Source organism: Penicillium canariense (assembly GCF_028826845.1).
Source record: "Penicillium canariense strain IBT 26290 chromosome Unknown utg000001l_segment0_segment0, whole genome shotgun sequence".
NCBI classification, from domain to species: Eukaryota; Fungi; Ascomycota; class Eurotiomycetes; order Eurotiales; family Aspergillaceae; genus Penicillium; species Penicillium canariense.
The window spans coordinates 6,302,459-6,321,006 of record NW_026622728.1 but is presented as its reverse complement, the minus strand read 5'-3'; the positions used below and the strand labels follow the sequence as shown (position 1 = coordinate 6,321,006).

The 18,548-nt window shown below is 52.7% G+C and overlaps 8 protein-coding genes across 8 annotated transcripts; 3 read left to right on the top strand and 5 right to left on the bottom strand.

Moving 5' to 3' along the window:
• Nucleotides 1-368: 368 nt before the first annotated feature.
• N7482_002164 (cytochrome c1 heme lyase CYT2) lies at nt 369-1,247 on the bottom strand (the record flags this gene model as incomplete). The annotated part of the gene is made up of 1 exon (XM_056684289.1): nt 369-1,247. One exon carries the CDS (start codon nt 1,245-1,247, stop codon nt 369-371), a length of 879 nt encoding a protein of 292 aa, XP_056547895.1.
• Nucleotides 1,248-1,473: 226 nt separating this feature from the next.
• On the top strand, nt 1,474-2,759 carry mvd1 (diphosphomevalonate decarboxylase MVD1; the record flags this gene model as incomplete). Its single annotated transcript, XM_056684288.1, has 2 exons — nt 1,474-1,544; nt 1,616-2,759. The coding sequence occupies 2 exons, from the start codon at nt 1,474-1,476 to the stop codon at nt 2,757-2,759; spliced, it is 1,215 nt and encodes a 404-aa protein (XP_056547894.1).
• A 656-nt stretch (nt 2,760-3,415) lies between these two features.
• N7482_002162 (anthrone oxygenase family protein) lies at nt 3,416-4,043 on the bottom strand (the record flags this gene model as incomplete). The annotated part of the gene is made up of 2 exons (XM_056684287.1): nt 3,416-3,867; nt 3,974-4,043. The coding sequence occupies 2 exons, from the start codon at nt 4,041-4,043 to the stop codon at nt 3,416-3,418; spliced, it is 522 nt and encodes a 173-aa protein (XP_056547893.1).
• A 440-nt stretch (nt 4,044-4,483) lies between these two features.
• Nucleotides 4,484-5,496, top strand: N7482_002161 (cytochrome b5 reductase family protein; the record flags this gene model as incomplete). The annotated part of the gene is made up of 3 exons (XM_056684286.1): nt 4,484-4,760; nt 4,815-4,892; nt 4,949-5,496. 3 exons carry the CDS (start codon nt 4,484-4,486, stop codon nt 5,494-5,496), a joined length of 903 nt encoding a protein of 300 aa, XP_056547892.1.
• Nucleotides 5,497-5,845: 349 nt separating this feature from the next.
• Nucleotides 5,846-8,212, bottom strand: N7482_002160 (S53 family peptidase; the record flags this gene model as incomplete). The annotated part of the gene is made up of 7 exons (XM_056684285.1): nt 5,846-6,061; nt 6,120-6,751; nt 6,804-6,894; nt 6,943-7,060; nt 7,122-7,592; nt 7,660-7,923; nt 8,001-8,212. 7 exons carry the CDS (start codon nt 8,210-8,212, stop codon nt 5,846-5,848), a joined length of 2,004 nt encoding a protein of 667 aa, XP_056547891.1.
• Nucleotides 8,213-9,326: 1,114 nt separating this feature from the next.
• N7482_002159 (Elongator subunit IKI3) lies at nt 9,327-13,663 on the bottom strand (the record flags this gene model as incomplete). The annotated part of the gene is made up of 7 exons (XM_056684284.1): nt 9,327-10,342; nt 10,414-10,693; nt 10,747-10,880; nt 10,937-11,205; nt 11,261-11,603; nt 11,660-11,813; nt 11,873-13,663. The coding sequence occupies 7 exons, from the start codon at nt 13,661-13,663 to the stop codon at nt 9,327-9,329; spliced, it is 3,987 nt and encodes a 1,328-aa protein (XP_056547890.1).
• A 455-nt stretch (nt 13,664-14,118) lies between these two features.
• Nucleotides 14,119-14,470, bottom strand: N7482_002158 (cytochrome c oxidase VIIc family protein; the record flags this gene model as incomplete). Its single annotated transcript, XM_056684283.1, has 3 exons — nt 14,119-14,144; nt 14,205-14,237; nt 14,296-14,470. The coding sequence occupies 3 exons, from the start codon at nt 14,468-14,470 to the stop codon at nt 14,119-14,121; spliced, it is 234 nt and encodes a 77-aa protein (XP_056547889.1).
• Nucleotides 14,471-14,791: 321 nt separating this feature from the next.
• On the top strand, nt 14,792-18,157 carry N7482_002157 (ATP-dependent RNA helicase MTR4; the record flags this gene model as incomplete). Its single annotated transcript, XM_056684282.1, has 3 exons — nt 14,792-17,290; nt 17,350-17,915; nt 17,977-18,157. The coding sequence occupies 3 exons, from the start codon at nt 14,792-14,794 to the stop codon at nt 18,155-18,157; spliced, it is 3,246 nt and encodes a 1,081-aa protein (XP_056547888.1).
• Nucleotides 18,158-18,548: the final 391 nt, after the last annotated feature.

Here is an 18,548-nt window from a genome sequence, read left to right as displayed (position 1 = left end):
TTATCTTTTTCGCGGTCTTAGCACGTCTTGTTCTGCTGACTTGATCATGTCCTTCTTCTTCCCCTCTGTTATGTCTACGCACGATATCCCTGATGCATTCTACACGCTACGTCCCTTTGCTGGGCTTTTCGTTTCGTTAATCGATGTTCCTACTGGTTTGATTCTGGCGTATATGGAATGGAGAACATCAATTCGAGATTAGACCTCGCGCTCTTTCTAATGCAATATCGTACATAGTATTGGTTATACATGGATTATATAGTTACCGCTTCTGGATCCAAGTCCATGCTCATGCTCCATCTTCTTCGTCTAGCAATGTCATGGAGCGAAGCCACCCACCCTTGCTACTCAAAATTTATATGCAGTGATCAGAGACCAACGAAGCTGTTGAATCTCATCTTCCATCCCTCATAGGTGTTTAGCTTTGGCCGGACATCCAGATAGAAGCTAAGCTTGCCAGGTGTAGCGTGCCCGGTCAACCCGGATGGGTTTCCGCTGCCAGCTGAGGTTTTCCCTTGGTAGAAATCAATCACATATTCGACGCGTTCGCCGCCGCAGCGCTCAACAACCCAGTCGTGCCGATCAAATGGGCGCTGATAGCCGAGCCATCCGTTGATTCGGGCCCGTGGGCTCAGGAATTGGGGATCAACCCCGAGTCCACGAAATGAATATAATTTGGGCCCTCCACATTTCTTGCTACCGGGGTCCGATGAGGGAGCTTTCTTCTCCCAATCAAGAATCTGCTGCCATGCGCGTTCGTTGACGGCGTTGTGAATTGGAATAATGGAGGCAACGGATGTTGCTAGTTCGGAGGCAGAGGAGGTAGACTCTGGGGTATTGCCCTTGCGCATCAAAGCTTCAAAAAATTGCTTTTCGGATGGATAGATCCAGTTACCGGAAGCCTCGTCATGACCAGTCTCGGCTTCGGCATTGGACGGGTAGCCGTGCGACGCGGCATATGGGGACGATTCGTAAGGCGTTGGATATTCTTTTTTGCTTTCCGGACAGGCACTTGCAGCACCTTGATCGCCTGCTCGGGGTATACTGCTGACTTCTCGGTCTGTAGATAGCGGTCGTTGTAGTTTTGCGGAAGATTGTCCTTGTTCTTGCGCCGGCGCAGAGGACGGAGGGTGAGGTGCATTGCCGCCATTTTGTTGCAGCCAGATTTCACGAGTTTTGTGATCGACGGGGCATGTCGCTGCAGGTGGCTCTGCAGGAGCAGAGAGAGTGCTGGCGCCGGCCCCCATGAGAAAATGCGGATGTTGAGAACGGAGTTGATTGCTAATAGCAGGATTGAAGATCCGCGTCAATTGCAAGGTAAGCGGACCGATAATTTTGCCTTCACCGCCTGGCCCATAATATAAGCGCCTCCTACCCAACAAGGAAGTCCACCCCCCTATTGACCCATTGTCGCTAGGTTACTCGACTGATTTTTCTATTTTGTCTTTAATTTGTCTTTAATCTGCAAGCAATATGGCGACTGCATCTGGCCAGCCTGTTTACCGGGCTACTACAACTGCTCCTGTGAACATTGCGGTCATCAAGTGAGTGGGCATTGTTACCCCTCAACAACTGCCCGACACTGGATATTGCATGCTAATCCTAAGAATTCCAGATATTGGGGCAAGCGCGATGTCACTCTTAATCTCCCGACCAACTCTTCCCTCTCCGTCACCCTCTCCCAGCGTTCTCTGCGCACCCTGACCACTGCCTCCGCCTCCGCCAACTACCCCGCCGAGGATACGCTGAACCTGAACGGTAAGCCGCAGGAGATTCAGTCCTCCAAGCGCACCCTTGCTTGTCTCTCGAACCTGCGTGCTCTCCGCAAGTCTGTCGAGGATGCGGACGCCTCGCTGCCCAAGCTCTCCGCCCTCCCCCTCCGAATTGTTTCTGAGAACAACTTCCCCACTGCCGCCGGTCTGGCCAGTTCCGCTGCTGGTTTTGCTGCTCTGGTCCGCGCTGTCGCCAACCTCTACCAGCTGCCCCAGTCTCCGCGTGAGCTGAGCCGCATTGCCCGACAGGGCTCAGGCTCTGCCTGTCGGTCCCTGATGGGCGGCTACGTCGCTTGGCGCACTGGCGAGCAGGCAGACGGCAGCGACAGCTTGGCTGAGGAGGTCGCCCCTGCCTCGCACTGGCCGGAGATGCGGGCCCTGATCCTGGTGGTCAGCGCCGAGAAGAAGGATGTTCCCAGCACCGAGGGTATGCAGACTACCGTGGCTACGTCGGAACTCTTTGCTACTCGGGCCGAGTCTGTTGTCCCTGCGCGCATGGACGCCATTGAGGCAGCTATCCGGGACCGCGACTTCCCCACATTCGCCGAAATTACCATGCGTGACTCGAACACTTTCCACGCCACCTGTCTGGACTCGTGGCCCCCTATTTTCTACATGAATGACGTCTCGCGGGCTGCCGTCCGCCTTGTGCACGATATCAACCGCGCAGTTGGCCGAACTGTCTGCGCTTATACCTTCGATGCTGGTCCCAACGCTGTGATTTACTACGAGGATAAGGACTCTGAGCTTGTCGCTGGCACAGTCAAGGCTATCCTCGGCGCCAGCACTACCGGCTGGGATGGTCCCTTCTACGAGAACCTGGCCCATCTCACTGCTCCTGGTGTTTCTTTCGATAGCATTGACTCGCGTGTGTTGGATGTCCTGAAGGGCGGCGTGAGCCGTGTCATCTTGACCGGTGTTGGCGAGGGCCCTGTCACCGTCGAGGACCATCTGGTGACCGAGACTGGCGAGATGGTCAACAACTAGGAAAGTTGTTTGGATAAAATTTACGATACAGCGACGTTTCTCAGACGACTTGGAAGATACCCCGAGATCCCCTTCTACAGAGGGTGATTTCAATCCTGTTGTCGTAACAGATGATGCAGACCTCTTTCATTGTATCTTTGTTTTTGCTCGAAACTCGCTAGAATATAATTCTCGGTATGAGATATCTGATATATGATGAGCCCATAACCCTGTACATGGTTTGCACAAACGTAATCAAATACTCCTAGCGTAGTTTAGCGTGGCTTTGTGACTCTCGCGCTCCCTAGAAACGCCTGCAGCTCAAATGGGACTATTCTCAAGAACTTGGGCAATCGTGACGTCGATATTAACCACATCTCTAAACCAGCCGCGAGCCCCATCGGCAAGGATTTGACCACAGCACCAGGCCATATTTTCTTTGATGATCCAGATAGTAAGCTTGTCTAGCAAAAAATGAATAGACTGGAGCAAATTTGGGAAACAAAAACCAGCTTCCAACATTGATTCCATGAGTACGACTAGACAAGGCCGAGCAGCTCACCAACTGTTGCATGTCAAGGCTCGAAAATCATCGTCACTTGAAAAAGACAATATGATCTCTCGGTACCAAAGCCAAGGACTCGCTCCGCTCAGGTCTCCAAGTTCTCTCCCTTTTATTACAAAAATGAGGCCACGAGTCCGACTGCTGCCCCGGCCAGAGGAAGGTAGCCTCGGATGCCATTCAGCGTTGTCCATCGCTGAATCAGAATCGGCGTTTCTGCGTCCGATACTCCAGAGTTTGATTGCGCCTTCTCAAGTAGTTGATTGTTGGTCCTGGACATGGCTGCGACGGTAAATGGCACAATGCCTAGGGTTAAGATCGCCGCCGCAGAGAATAGTGCCGTGCGGCTGTATGCCGTATTCTTAAACAAGGGCGCCCCCGTTCTCACCGACCAGGCCAGATAGAAGAAGGAAGCCGCCACCGCAGCCGCAATGGGAGGGTTCTGTGTCTTCCCATTCTCATACATGTTCCTCCATTGCTTGGCAAGGGTGGCAGAGGGTACATTGTCTTCGCGACGAGACCGGAGCAGAGCGGGCGTGACGTTCATGCTGAGGGCGGCGATGTTTCCTTTTGCTCGTCAGCTCTGTTACGGCGGTCTTGGATTGGCGGTCGGGATGCAAGCATCGACACTGGATTGGGTGGCGGAGGGACTGATGAAAAAGCAAATACCTACCAGATAGCCAGGCTGCACCGGAGATGCCAATAGCTTGCGCCACTCGAAAGCCGAAGGGATAGGAAGCCATGATTTGGAGGATTGAATAACTTGGTCCAGATTGAAGTGGATGGGTGTTCACAGATTAAATCTCCTTATTCCTTGCTGAAGAAAACTGCTGTGGCAGTGGAGCTTACTGGACAGTGGACGGATCGGTGGGAGGGTGTCGCATTGAACACGCTCCACCTTCCGCAATGGCGGAGGCTACCCGAGTGGGGCCCCGGACAATCGGCCTCTGGCGGGTTTTGGGCGGGTTTTGGCCCCCGCGGAGGCACCGAGCATCCAGCGGGCATCCAACGGGCCCAGAGCTGCACCCGGCCATAAAGTGGGATGACTCCGACCATGCGGCCTTAAGGCTTATCCTCTTCCTCACAGGATTATTCTTATTCATATTCCTAGCTTATTCTTATTTCTAGCTTATTCTTATTCCTAGCTTATTCTTATTCCTAGCACATACCGACCTCCTTGAGCATGGCTTCGCGCTTATCCTGGCAGTCGTCCCTGCGGGCCAGACCGGCTTTCGCATCCGCAGTCGCAGTCGCAGTCGCAGGAATCGGAGCTTATTACGGCACTCGGTCTTTTCTACTGCCCACAGGACACGCAGAATCGCCTGAGCTCCCGAAGATCTTTGGCGGCTTCGGTTTTACAACATTGCGCCTGCAAGATGTCAAGATCGTGAACCATAACACCAAGCGCTTGGTTTTCGAATTTCCCGACCAGAACTCCCCAACCGGGTTAACGTTGACCTGTTTGTTGAAGTCTGCCTCTGTTAAGACATTCATGTTATGCTAACACATCCCAGCGGCACTGCTCACATACTCGTGGCCCAAGGGGCAATGGTTCCCAGTTGTGCGCCCTTACACGCCCATTAGCAAGCTTGGTATGGCTTTCTCCTTATATGCATTGAGAGCCCCTCGCTCACAAATCCTATGACAGACCATCCCGGCTCTGTGGAGTTAATGGTCAAGCATTATCCCAAAGGCAAAGCCAGCAGTCACTTGCATTCTCTAAAACCCGGCGATACACTCACCTTCGCTGCCACACTCAAGGGATTCCCCTGGACACCCAACAAATTCTCACAAGTCTACCTGATCGCCGGCGGTGCCGGTATCACACCAATCTACCAGCTCATCCAGGGCATCCTGAACAGCCCGGACGACAAGACAAAAGTTAATCTCATCTTTGGCGTAAACACAGAGCAGGACTTGCTCCTTCGCGAGGAGCTGGAGCAATACAAAAAGCGCTTTCCGGGCCGGTTCGACTATGTCTATACCGTGAGCCATCCGAAGGAGGACGGCGCGGGTTTGCGAAAAGGCTATGTCACTGAGGAGCTTCTGCGAGATGTCGTGCAAGGGTCGGACAAGGATACCCATGTCTTTGTGTGCGGTCCTCCTGGGATGGAGGACTCGCTGGTGGGCTCGAGGAAGAGTCCTGGAGTATTGGGGCATTTGGGATTTTCCAAGGACCAGATTTACAAATTTTAGACAGCGCCTGTTGTTCCTGTACAATATATCCCTTGATCCAGATACCAGATACATCGGGCTTGAATTGAAGGTCCATCCCGTCTTCCCGTGTTACCTTGCTCATCATTGTCAAATGGAAATGTTGATGACGAATCAATGGTGTACGTAAACCCTACGGCGGTGCAAAATCATAATTGCCATTCAAGTCCAATTTGTGTTATGTATATCCGCTGTCTTTTCCCACGTTCTTGTAGGCAGACCCGAATTTGAGACAAAGCAAATCTGACCTTATGAATAGTTATAGACAGGAATCCCAAAATAGCTCCCAGAGACCCCGCGAGTCTCAGGCTCAAGGGTACTGATCTGGAACCTAGGGCAAAGACATGAACAACTTCTTCATCTTAGGGTAGTTCGGTGTGCCCAGCCCGGTAGCCGGATCCCACCCTGAAATAGCAGCAAATCCATCCGTGTTACATCCCGCACTAGTGCCGTTGGTGATGTCGTTCAGAACCTCGGGGTGAGCATAGAGCACAGGGTTCACGAAACCAACAGTGCCCTTGCCGGCTGCTAGACGCTCCTCGTTGATCTGAAAAGCCCAAGGTTAGGAAATCTTAGGAAGAAAGTAGGGGAAGGGAACCACGTACCAAATTAAGAACCGAAGCAAACAGCGGCGACGCCAAGCTTGATCCGTAGAAGTGGTAGTCATAGCCATCATTGTACGCGCGGAAATTCGCGCCATTGGCTGCAACGTCGGGATAGGCACGACCAATCCGGTTATACACACCCTTCGTCGTTTCGACATCTACGCTGAACTCCGAGTAATACGGGTACGTCAGGTCCGCCTTCTCGAAATACTTCTTGACAGCATGTTTCTGGTACTCGGGTTGAGGGAAGTAATTCGAGAACCCGCCCGCAGTGCTGAAGTTAGCCGCGGACCCGCCGAGGTTGGCGTGCATCACACTCTCCGGGTCTTCGACGGTCTGGTCTCCGTAGATCATCGTACCGCCGACGGAGGTGACGTATGGGCAGTTCGATGGGTACTGCGGGTTGAAGATCTTCTGCTCAGGGCCTAGGCACCCATTCTCAGTGCCGTCACCGGGGAACGAGGCCACGCCGTAGTCGCCGGACGCGAAGAGGATCGAGTGGCCCTGAAGGCCGAGCTTCAAAAACTCGTTGCACTGGCGCTTGGTGTAGCTGATGGGGAGATCGGCTTCGGCTTGGCCGTAAGACGCGCTGATTACGTTTGTGGGCTTGTAGACGCCGCATTGGAGCTTGCCTGGGACACAGTCAGAGATCGTTTGTGACGGAGGAAGATGTACGAGACAAACCTTTGTATCCGCCGGGACGGGTGTCGGGATAGACCGCGTCGATGCTTGGGTCGTCGCCAGTCTCGCCGTACGCGCTGTAGGTACAGTATGACTGGAACGGTCAGCACTGCTAATCTCAAAGAGGCGAGTCAAAACGTACACCATCGAGAGCATCCAAGAAAGTGTTGAATAGATTGGTCGTGGCAACCTCCGCGGGCTCGTAGAGCTGATCATCAACTTGATAAAGAGTCACGGTCTGGGGGTAAATCAAGGAATAGCTTTTGAGGACGTTAGCTCTGCATCAGCAAAAAAAGGATCAATCGGGAGACTTGTACTCACGCCAAATCAATGTCGATATCCGACTCGCCTGTATTCAGCGAGCTGTACGCAGGTACGGAGTAGTTGGCCCCATCAATCAAAGCCGGAATCGGGTATGTACCCTGTGGCACCCACGGAGCATATTCCTTGTAGAAAAGATCCAGGTCTGATTTGGCAAAATAATCGCCCTGCTCATAGAGACCGAGAGAGTTATCCCCCCTTGCCTTGGTGGCATCTGGAATACGGTACAACGCCTTGATGCAAGTCGGGGTCATGTTGTATCCACAGAGTTGGAGCTCTGGAGCGAGCCCTTTGGCCTTTTCAGAAATCGAGTGTTCATTGGCAGCAGATGATACAGCCTCGATGTTAGGTTTGACCTTAGCCAGGTGCGATGCTCGCTTGGCCTTCTTGTGCTTCTTGAGAACTGGAGTGAGCTTGACTCCTGGGGTAACATAGTCGATGTGCTCCACAAGGTGCTCCGGGAGGTGGTACCTGATTTGAAGAGTTAGGAACGCAATTTCGGCGGGCATATTAAACTGCAATCAAAGGAAAGCCTTACTTGTCACATCCGATCTTTGTGCTGGCAGTGCTCATGTGGTTGTGCTCGTAGAATTCAGCCACGAAGAGTTTCTCTGCCTCATGTGCATAAGCGTCGAAAGCCAGCCAGCCCTTGTTATCCGAGTGGACAACGCGGGACGGGTCAATTCCAGCATCGTGAAGCCATTCGCGCACTGCATCAACAGCTGCGTCAGACGGAGCGAACATATCATGCACGTCGTCGGCAGACCAATACTGCCCGTATTGAGCAGAGCTTGGATGTGACCTGTCAAGTCGTTAGCACAAGCGGACTGCAAAGCTATCGAGTCACAACGCCATCCAAAATAGAGTCAAGTCACATACACATCCATCAGATACTCATAACCCTTGTCTAGGTTGTTCTGGCTCAAGCCAATACGAACAGGCAGCACAGCATTGCCCTCAACCCGGTCACCCTTTACCCAATCAAGCGCTTGCCGCTCGCGTTTCTCATGCAACACATGCTTAATTGGGGCCGGTGCAGCCTCGGACAGAGCCGCAATGGCCAAACCAACATATAACCGACGCAGAAACATCGCGATAACCCCAAATGAAAAAGCGTTATCCACACTCACCCTTCAGCAGGGGCAAGGGCCCTTGAAATATAAGGCCGCCGGAGCAACGGCACCGCATCGGCAGTGCATCAGGACCATAAACCAAGATTCTCCACCTGCAGAAGACGAGCAAGACAGCCTATCTCACAATGTGGGGCCTGATTGGCCATGACCCGGGACGAGCTCTCTAGCTAGGGGGTCGATGAGACATATCGGCCCTCAATTCATGGCCATGGTTGCACGAGTGCGTGGTGTGGCTTGAAAGTAGAGGCTAAGCACTCTTAGCGGGGCGGGCTCCGGGAATCGCTCCACAACCAGGGGTTGAGGGCCTGGCAGAGGACTGAAGATGTGATGTCGCCATGCTCTCAAAGAACCGTGAAATTGCATTCTCGCGGAGTGCCGCGGTTTAATTTCCGGGGTGGCTTATCATCCCCCTCCGACTGGGTCATCGGGTGACAGGATTGAGCACCATCCACGCGAACTAACTCGATTTCCAGTTCACTGTGTTTAGCGAGGTGTGTTATCGGAGGGGGAGGGCTTGCGTTACTTTCGCGCTAAGCACGGAAGGCGGGTGCATGCAAGGGCGGAGGTCCGACGGCTGAAGCCTAGCGGAAAGCCCAATCGGACCCCAGTTAAATCTCAGTCAGATACCCGGTTTCTCCAACGGTTTTGGTTGCATTGGAAATTGCCTTCTCTAGACTGCGGAGGGCGGGTTGGGATTGGAAGAGAAAATGTTGGTACCAATGCCATTTCCGAAATGATAGACATATTACTGCCTTTGGGAGTGATTATCCTTCTTGGGCACGAGCAGCTTCACTTGGTGTGGAGGTGGAGTTGGGGTTTATGAACAGCAAATCAACACGCGATCACCATTTGTTTTGAAGTCTCGGATGGCTACGGGCGCCTAGTGGGGGTTTTGTCGGAGAGGACCGACCTAGTTCGTTTTTGCGTGCCGGACAAATGACTATTCAATAATCAGGAACAGAAGGAAGCCTCCGACTGGAACATGATTTGCACGATCATCACTTTTATGAACGATCATCATTTATAAGACATAACGACATGTAATAACTACCCTGCACCCTGCACCCTGCACCTACGCCAGTAAAGAAGACTTGTTCATCGTCTTCACAGCAGGCGGCTCCTTCAATCGTCCGGCTCCGCCGAGAGTAATCCCAATGCTTTCTGCAAGAACCGCAGACCCACCGGTAGGCCGCGGCAGGCTAGCCTCGTCATAGCCAGTCCCATCTTCATTCTCTTCAGTCTTGGGTTCCTCGACCTGGGCGATTTCAAACACGTCGTCGCGGCAGTCCGCACACATTGTCACAACATCTGCCAGCGCCTTCTCAACTGCAGCTGCGCGCTCACGCATACCCCGGCGCAGGAGGGCGTCCACCAGCGCCTCAGCCTCGGCCATGGTCGAGTTGATGCGCTCGATGAGACGCCGAATACTGTTGACCAAGTATTCTTCCTCGTAGACTGTACCCTTTTTGCCCTTCGCGCGCTTGCGCTCCTCTCGTCGGCGCGTGCGAGATGTCACGCGGGAAGAGGATGTCTTTCCGGTGTACCGGGTGAACATGGTGCGGCCGGCCAAGGTCGTTGCCTCTGTTGGTGCGAGCGACACGTTATCTGGGATATCAGCTCCACCTTCGCCGCCCGTTGGATCGCCTCCGTAGAAGGCGAGCGGGTCGGCTGCTCGGAGCTGCCGGAGTTCCCGGACTCGTGGGACTTGCGCATTCAGCTGGGACTTGCAGTCCGCCAGGAGGTCAGTCATTGAGCCCATGGCCTCTGCCAGGCCGGTGTCGACAATCTCTTCGACCAGGTCCTTTTTGCCGTGGAGGGTCAGGAGGCGGGCGGCATCGGCGAACTTTGAGCCCTGGCACAGAAGCCGTGCAGCAGTGACAATGTCGTGCAGATGCTCCGCATAGATGGTTGCGGCCGACACGTAGTCCCGGGTTTCATCGACCAGGGTCGTGGCGAGTTCCGTAATGAAAGCAGTAAGTTCTTGCTCGGGCAAAGAAGCCATCATGGCGCAATACAATGACTCGCGCCACATGTGGGCGAGGTTGTAGCATTTGTATGCCTCGTCGTAGATTGAAAGGGATTCATAAGCTTAAAAATGTGTAAGCTGGCATTTCATTTCACTTCCAAGAAAGCAAAAGGACAAAATGGGATGGACTCACCAATTGCGGCATCCTTGTGTTTCGAATCGTTCTGAAGGTAGTCTGCGTAGAGATGCGTAATCTCCCTCAGCTGCTCTGGTTGATACTTGTAGATTTCGAGGGCTTCCTTATACAAGATATGCCTGGTGACATAGGCCCGGATCTCTTCATGGGCGCCGAGGGTGAATAGATGCTTCAGAGCCTTGTTGAATCGAGAAAGATGGTTGTCAATCTCGAACTGGCGTCGGATCTCGGGGAGTTGCTGCAGCTTCCGGAGGAACGGAAGATATTCCCTGGGGTCCTAGGAGATTCTTAATTCATGGAATCGTATGTATTCAAGGTTGGACCACATACCATTTGTGCTTGCTGGGCTACCAGAAGAGTGAGTTCAAGATCGTACAGTCCCAATGCATGCGAGTAAAGTCGGTTGGCGTCAGTCAAGAAGCACATGTGCTCGATTGCATCCTGTGCTTGCTCGGAATTGTGTGCTGCCAATTCATTTCAGCAACTAGAGTACAAGAGTAATTGATGCAGATAAACTTACTTCTGAGGTTCGCGACGAGTTCGAGGCCGGCCTGGAGATCAGGGGGTTCCTTGCATACGTGTGCTGTGACAAGATTCTGCAAGTTGGTGTCCAGGAGATTCTGAAGAACTGCCAGGAAGGCATCACAGATAGCGTTGACCTTGCTAGTTTTGCCAGGGAGCTTAGGGAGTAACGGCATGGAGGGACTGTCGGGCTGGGCAACAACAGCAGACTCGTTCCTGGAGATCTTGAGGGTATCTTTATATAGGGTTTGTGAAACATCCTCCTCCCTAGCACAGAATTAGGATAGGCTCGCGAGTCTCTCAAACCCAGTAAATAACTTACTTCAAACGAGAGAGGAAGTCATCAATGAACTCAATTTTCTTGACTTGTTCAATAAACAGCTGGACGTTTTCCATGAATTGCTGAGGAGCGTAGTCGTGAAGGATGTTCATGTCCACCATTTGGCTGCGACAGGCGAGGAAAGCAGCTCGGTAGTTCTTCCGGTCAATAAATGTACGAATACCAGCCAAGACCAGCGCACGCGGGAAGATGGTCTCGATGTTGCCCCGGGGTGCCTGGAGAACAACAGCAAAGATAGACGGCATGACAGATACCAGCTTTGATCCGCGCTCGATGCTTCTGCATCTCTCGTCGGTCTCCGGGGCGTCCTCCGGGACCTCCATATCTAGAAATTGACCATGAGTCCGGTGAAAATGACAATCTGCGGAGGGTCTAGCTTACCGTCTACGCGATTCAAGTGCACAAATTTCAGCAAATGCTGAGACGTGGTGAACAGAAGATGGGCTGGGGTCACCAAGAATGATGTGCAATTTTTGGCAAGCACCCGCTTGTTCGCGTATAAAGTGCCAGTCCTCGTCATGGTTATCAGAAGGCGCTGTCGAAGTCAGCCTTTCATTGTGGACACATGCTGGGGAGAAAAGGGGGTTGGCTTACCTCTTCATCAGAAATCGACACTACGCGAGCCCAATGTGTGTCAACATTAGGGCTCTCACTCCAAAGTGTAATTTCAGCCTGGTCTGCAGCCACATAATTGACGCTTGAATAGCTGACAGGGAGGCTGGGCTGACGAGCATGCGAGAACCAAAGAGCCGGATAGCCTACTCCAGCAAAGATGGAGGACAGTTGCTCAGGCTCCCGCGCCTCGTACACAACTCGAGTCTCTCGAGTCTCCAATGTCGTGCGCTCAATGTGGCTGATGCCGGGAGCGCTATCCTTGAGAATGTACACCTCTGTTTCATTCAGGAATGCAACCTGTCTGGGACGACTAGTGGGTGCAGCTGAAAGAGGATAGCTTGACTCGAGAATCGGCACTGGAACCGGGCGGCTCTTCAGAGACCACAAGAAGACAGAAAAGCTCTTTTCCATCAACACTGCTATACGGGTACCGGACTTGCTGAATGCGACATCGACAACATTCGAGTCCAGCTTCAGCTCGTTATGTGCCATTGGAGGCGGCACGCCAGCCAGCCGGAGCGGAGTAAGCTTCAGGGTCTTTCCATCAATCACAGCCACAGCGCCGACATCATCAGGAATTGCAGTGGAACCATGGTCAATGTCGAATACATAGTCGACATCAAGGATAGAACCAGAGGATCCGGAAACCAGACGCAGTGCCTTCTCCTGATGCCACTCAAAGGAAAATGGGAGCGAACATGCAGGGTCGATAACGATGGGTATCTCTTGCTTCAGGTAGTAGTGATAGTTTCCCGTTGTCCACAGCTGAACTCGATCTTTGAATCGCACGGCAAGCACTGTAGAGTCGATGTTCCATGAAAGCTGGATCTGTGACGCCCAGGATTGACGTTCCTTCTCGGTCAGACGAAGCGTGAATTGACCGTGGCGCAAGCCGTTCCTCTCAAAGAATATGACATCAATACGGTCGTCCTGTCGTTGGATTCCGGCAATGAGATTGCCGTATGGACGCCAGCTCAGAGCACCCTCGAGTCCATCCACAGGCTCGCTCACACTATCAAGGGTACCTTCTCTGGAGTACACGCGGATGACGCGGCGAATGCCCTCTTCAATGGTGTTCACTGCAACATAAGCGCCATCGCCTCGCCAGCTGATTGTTGTACTGCCATCGTCGTTGCTGCTCAGTTTGCCTTCGTCAATCTTCTCGGGCACAGTCGGATCTCGCATAGCCTTGGCTCTTTTACCTTGAAACTGGGTCTCTTTTTTACCCCATCCAACGGACACATGCTGCGAAGCTTGCAGATCGGCTTCGGTAAAAGTAATCTCGGCCACGTTTTCGAACTCCCGTGTCATGTACAGGAATGTGCGGGCTCTGGTTGTGATGGCCAGGAGCTCCTCGTCCGGAGACCATGCAGCAGCAGTGATTCCGACATCCACTGAGCCAAGAATCTCGATTTTATCCTCTCCTGGGAGAGGCTCCTCCCGAACAATGATAATATCGCCGCCCTCTAGGACCAGGCATGCCGTCAGATTGTCTGCGAAGTAGTGCAGAGAAAGTACTCGATCACACGCAAGATCAGGCAAGGGGCTCGGGGCATCCCAGGAGGCGATGCACTCGAGCACATCGCGGCTCAAAGGGTCCGCGGCAGTGACTTCGGGGCGCTTCCTCCGCAGCTCGATGATCGGGTTGTGCTCTGCAGGACCAAAGGCGCAAACAATCGAGTCAGACGAGATATCCCAGGCAGTTGCTGTCAAGGGAAGGTCGCCTTCCACTTGCGTCTCTTGGAGACGCACGCCCTTGAGGTTGCGCATTTTCCGCGTCGGGTATCACTTTTTTTCCTTCTTTATCACTTCTTTCAATTACCCCGCCATGGGACGGTGAGATCAAAAATAGCTGGAAGTGACAAGAAAAATTCCCCGCAGTCTCGAAGATCAATACTCTTCGACTGAAAGGGCAAGGTTCACTGGGTTGCGTTTTGCGATGTGGTTGTGGCCCCGAGAGCTGGACCAAAGTATCAACGCCGAACCAAAGATTTTTGATTTTCCACCGCCGCTCAGCCAATGACTTCATCCATATTTCAACGTCTAACGAGTTACGCTTCCCCATCTCTACACAGCTACAATTGGAACAATTCCGGGCAAAATCAAAATTCAACGTTGTCCTCTAACTTTGTACATGATATTTCAGCAGCTGTGACGCCCGATCCAAGATTTCCACCACATAGTCTGCCGTATTGCCAATACGCAATAAATACGTGAAAAGCAGCTTATTTAGTCTTGTAGGTTTGCCAGACTAAAAGAAACACCTCATTAGAACACTAGTCGTATACTGTCAGAGCGATTGAGAGCTTACCGGCAATGGCGAAGGGGGCACCGAATCCGGTAACTAGATGAGTCTCGAGTCAGCTCTGATGTCTCTCCGCGGGATATTGCGGATCACCGACCCATGAAAGCCCAGTAGCGCCAGAAGAAGTGCTTGGTCAAGGGGTTGAAGGGGATGTTGGTGCGAGGGCCCTCAGCGTAGTGGTAGGGGCTGCCGAGCTGGGCGCGAGTGGTGGAGAAGCCACGACGGGCAGCGACGGTGGCCAGTCGGGCGCGGATAGCGGAGGAGGCGTACATCTTTGTGAACACAATTAGCTTCTGGCAGACATCACAGGGACAATTGTAGCAGAATAGCACCTACCTTGAGGGATAGAGAGGAGGGAGTGGACGATCAGGAACGGACGGACGGAGCCAGAGCGAACATCGCGAGGTGCGGAATGGGACGATCGCGATCACGTGCTTATCACGTCACATGACCAGAGGGGTCGGCGCTGCAGGCGCACCTTTGATCAGACCGCCTTCTGAATCAGGCATTTTCAATTTTCTACGAAAAAGTCCAGACTTCTCATTGCTGCCCACTCGACTTCTGTGGTTCTTTGCCCAGATTGACCACTGGAGATGGACGAGCTCTTTGATGTTTTTGAGGACCAGCCTCAAACGGCAAACCCCTCCGGCGGCGCGCCCAAGCGCCCCAAGAAGGAGAAGAAAGACAAGAGCAAGAAGCGTGCAGCCAATGGCGATGTGAAGAATGGGGCTACACCAACAGATGCGATGGAGGACTTGAGTCTTACAAATATACCCGCCGTCGAAAAAGTGACCTCGGAAGCTGAAGAACCCGCGGCTGGCAATGGACAGCCCGAGACCAAGCGCCTTCGACTCGACGAGGCACCCCAACCTATTGTCGCAGATTCTTTTGAGACGGAACAAGAGCAGGAAATTGCGGCGTCCGCTGGCTTGCAGAGCAGCCAGAACCCAACATCCATCGTGGTATCTCACCAAGTGCGCCACCAAGTTTCGATCCCTCCAAATTATCCTTACGTGCCTCTCTCCGAACACAAACAACCTGAGGAACCCGCGAAGACATACCCGTTCAAACTCGATCCTTTCCAGCAGCTTGCGGTCAACGCAATCCAGAGAGAGGAAAGTGTGCTAGTTTCAGCGCATACTAGCGCCGGAAAAACTGTTGTCGCAGAATATGCTATTGCACAAAGTTTGAAGAGGAACCAAAGAGTGATCTACACTAGTCCGATCAAGGCTCTGAGCAACCAAAAATACCGTGAATTTGCGGCAGAATTTGGCGACGTTGGCCTCATGACGGGAGATGTAACCATCAATCCCACTGCTACCTGTCTCGTCATGACCACGGAGATTCTTCGGTCGATGCTGTATCGCGGTTCCGAAGTCATGCGTGAAGTTGGATGGGTTATCTTCGACGAGATTCACTATATGCGCGACCCGAATCGTGGTGTCGTCTGGGAGGAAACTATCATCCTTCTTCCCGATAAGGTCCGATACGTTTTCCTGTCGGCTACCATTCCCAACGCCATTCAGTTCGCCGAATGGATTGTCAAAATGCACAACCAGCCTTGTCATGTTGTCTACACCAACTACCGTCCGACCCCTCTCCAGCACTATTTCTTTCCTGCCGGTGCGGACGGAATTCACTTGGTCGTGGATGAGAAGGGTGTGTTTCGTGAGGAAAACTTCCAAAAAGCTATGGGTTCCATTGCAGACAAAAAGGGTGATGACCCGGCTGATGCATTGGCTAAGCGGAAAGGCAAGGGCAAGGATAAGTCACTCAACAAGGGTGGCAACAAGGGCCCGTCCGACGTCTTCAAGATTGTGAAGATGATCATGATGAAGAGCTACAATCCTGTAATCGTCTTCAGCTTCAGCAAGCGAGAGTGTGAGAACGGTGCGCTCCAGATGAAGAATCTGGCATTCAATGATGATTCTGAGAAGGAGATGGTTCAAAAGGTTTTTGACAGCGCCATCGAGATGTTATCACCAGAAGACCGGGCTTTACCTCAGATCCAGAATCTTTTGCCCCTACTGCGCAGAGGTGTCGGTGTCCACCACTCTGGCCTGCTCCCCATTCTCAAGGAGACCATTGAGATTCTTTTCCAAGAAGGTCTCATCAAGGTTCTCTTTGCCACCGAGACTTTCTCCATTGGTCTCAACATGCCTGCGAAGACTGTGGTCTTCACCAGCGTTCGCAAGTTCGATGGAACCAGTCAGCGCTGGGTTACACCATCTGAATTCATCCAGATGTCTGGCCGAGCCGGCCGAAGAGGTCTTGATGAGCGTGGTATCGTGATCATGATGGTTGGTGAGGAAATGGACCCTGCGGTTGCCAAGGAGATTGTTCGCGGTGAGCAGGACCGACTGAACTCGGCCTTTCATCTCGGATACAACATGATTCTCAACCTGATGCGAGTGGAGGGCATTTCTCCAGAGTTCATGCTTGAGAGATGCTTCAAACAGTTCCAGAATACCGGAAGCGTTGCGGCCATGGAAAATGAGCTTCGTGAGATGGAGGAGACAAAGGCCAACATGAGAATCCCCGACGAGGGAACTATCAGGGAATATTACGACCTGCGCAAGCAACTGGATACTTTCTCTGACGATGTTCGCGCCGTTTTCACCCACCCGAACCACTGCCGGCCTTTCTTGCAGCCCGGGCGTCTGGTTCGCATCAAGTACCAAGGCCAAGACTTCGGTTGGGGTGTCGTAGTTAAGCACTCGCAGCGCAAGCCTGCAAAGAACTCGACGGAGGAAATCGAGCCACACAAAGCGTGGATTGTCGACGTCTTGCTGAAGCTTGCGGACGGCGCGTCTGTTGGCACCAAGAATTTTCAAGATTTCCCGCCGGGTGTACTACCAGCTAAGGAGGGAGAAAAGTGCCGATTTGAAGTTGTGCCGGTGGTTCTCAGCTGTATACATGCCATCGCACACATTCGCATCTTCCTCCCGAACGACATCACATCGACTGACGCACGGAACGGGGTGAAGAAGTCCTTGGATGAAGTGCAGCGACGATTCCCTGATGGCGTTGCAGTCCTCGATCCCGTCGAGAACATGGGTATCAAGGATGATTCGTTCAAGAAGCTGCTACGGGTGAGTGTCATGGTTATTTTTGCTGCCTCATTCAATGTTTGCCTACTAACACGCTACAGAAAATCGAAGTCCTCGAGTCTCGCCTGCTGGGCAACCCGTTGCACAATTCTCCACGGTTGCCGGAGCTATACGACCAATACGTCGCGAAGGTCAACCTGGGCAATGATATCAAGGCGACCAAGAAGAAGATCTCCGATGCCATGTCAATTATGCATCTTGACGAGCTGAAGTGCCGCAAGCGTGTGCTCCGCCGCTTTGGCTTCATTAACGAGGCAGAGGTGGTGCAGCTGAAGGCCCGAGTGGCCTGTGAAATCAGCACTGGTGACGAACTCATGCTGGCCGAGTTACTATTCAACGGTTTCTTCAACAACCTCACTCCCGAGCAGGTGGCATCTGTCATCAGTGTGTTCGTGTTCGAAGAGAAGGTCAAGGAGGCCCCGCCTTTGAGCAACGATGCGCTTGCGAAACCTCTGAAGGAGATCCAAGCGCAGGCCCGAATCATCGCCAAGGTCTCCCAGGAGTCCAAGATGGCCGTCAATGAGGATGAATTCGTGCAGAGCTTCCATTGGGAGCTGATGGAGGTGATCTATGACTGGGCAAACGGCAAGTCCTTTGCCGACATCTGGTAAGTGCTCGCTCCATTATATCATTACAGTTATGCCGAATTTCACGCTAACTTTGAACAGTCATATGACCGATGTCTATGAGGGCAGCTTGATCCGTGTTTTCCGGCGGCTGGAGGAGTGCCTGCGTCAGATGGCGCAGGCCGCCAAGGTGATGGGTAGCGAAGACCTAGAGAGCAAGTTCGAGACGGCACTGACCAAGGTGCGCCGTGACATTGTGGCTGCTCAGTCGCTGTATCTGTAAATACGATATCCCTGGGCGTTTTTTCCTGGTACGAAATAAACTTTTCATGTATTCTATGACCATTGTCAACGTTTTGCCTTCGGAGAAAGTACTAGTTAGTCAAATATCCGCCTGAACGCGGAGGCTTGAGCGGAGTCGGATCGGTTAGAATCGAACACACCTTCTACTAATCATAACGCTCGTCTTCCAAGTGGAGGAATAAATCTATCGGAAGTACTCCCAGCTGCCTTCGTAGTCTCTTACAATTTCGATTTGCAGGACGGGCGCGTCGCTTCGTCTCTGCAACGTCGAGAAGTCACCTTGAAACCTGCGCAGCAGGAGTGCGTTGCCGCCCGCAACGCATCTCTTTCCTCCACCGCCTCTCTGCCTTCTCTGCACTTCTTTCTCCCCA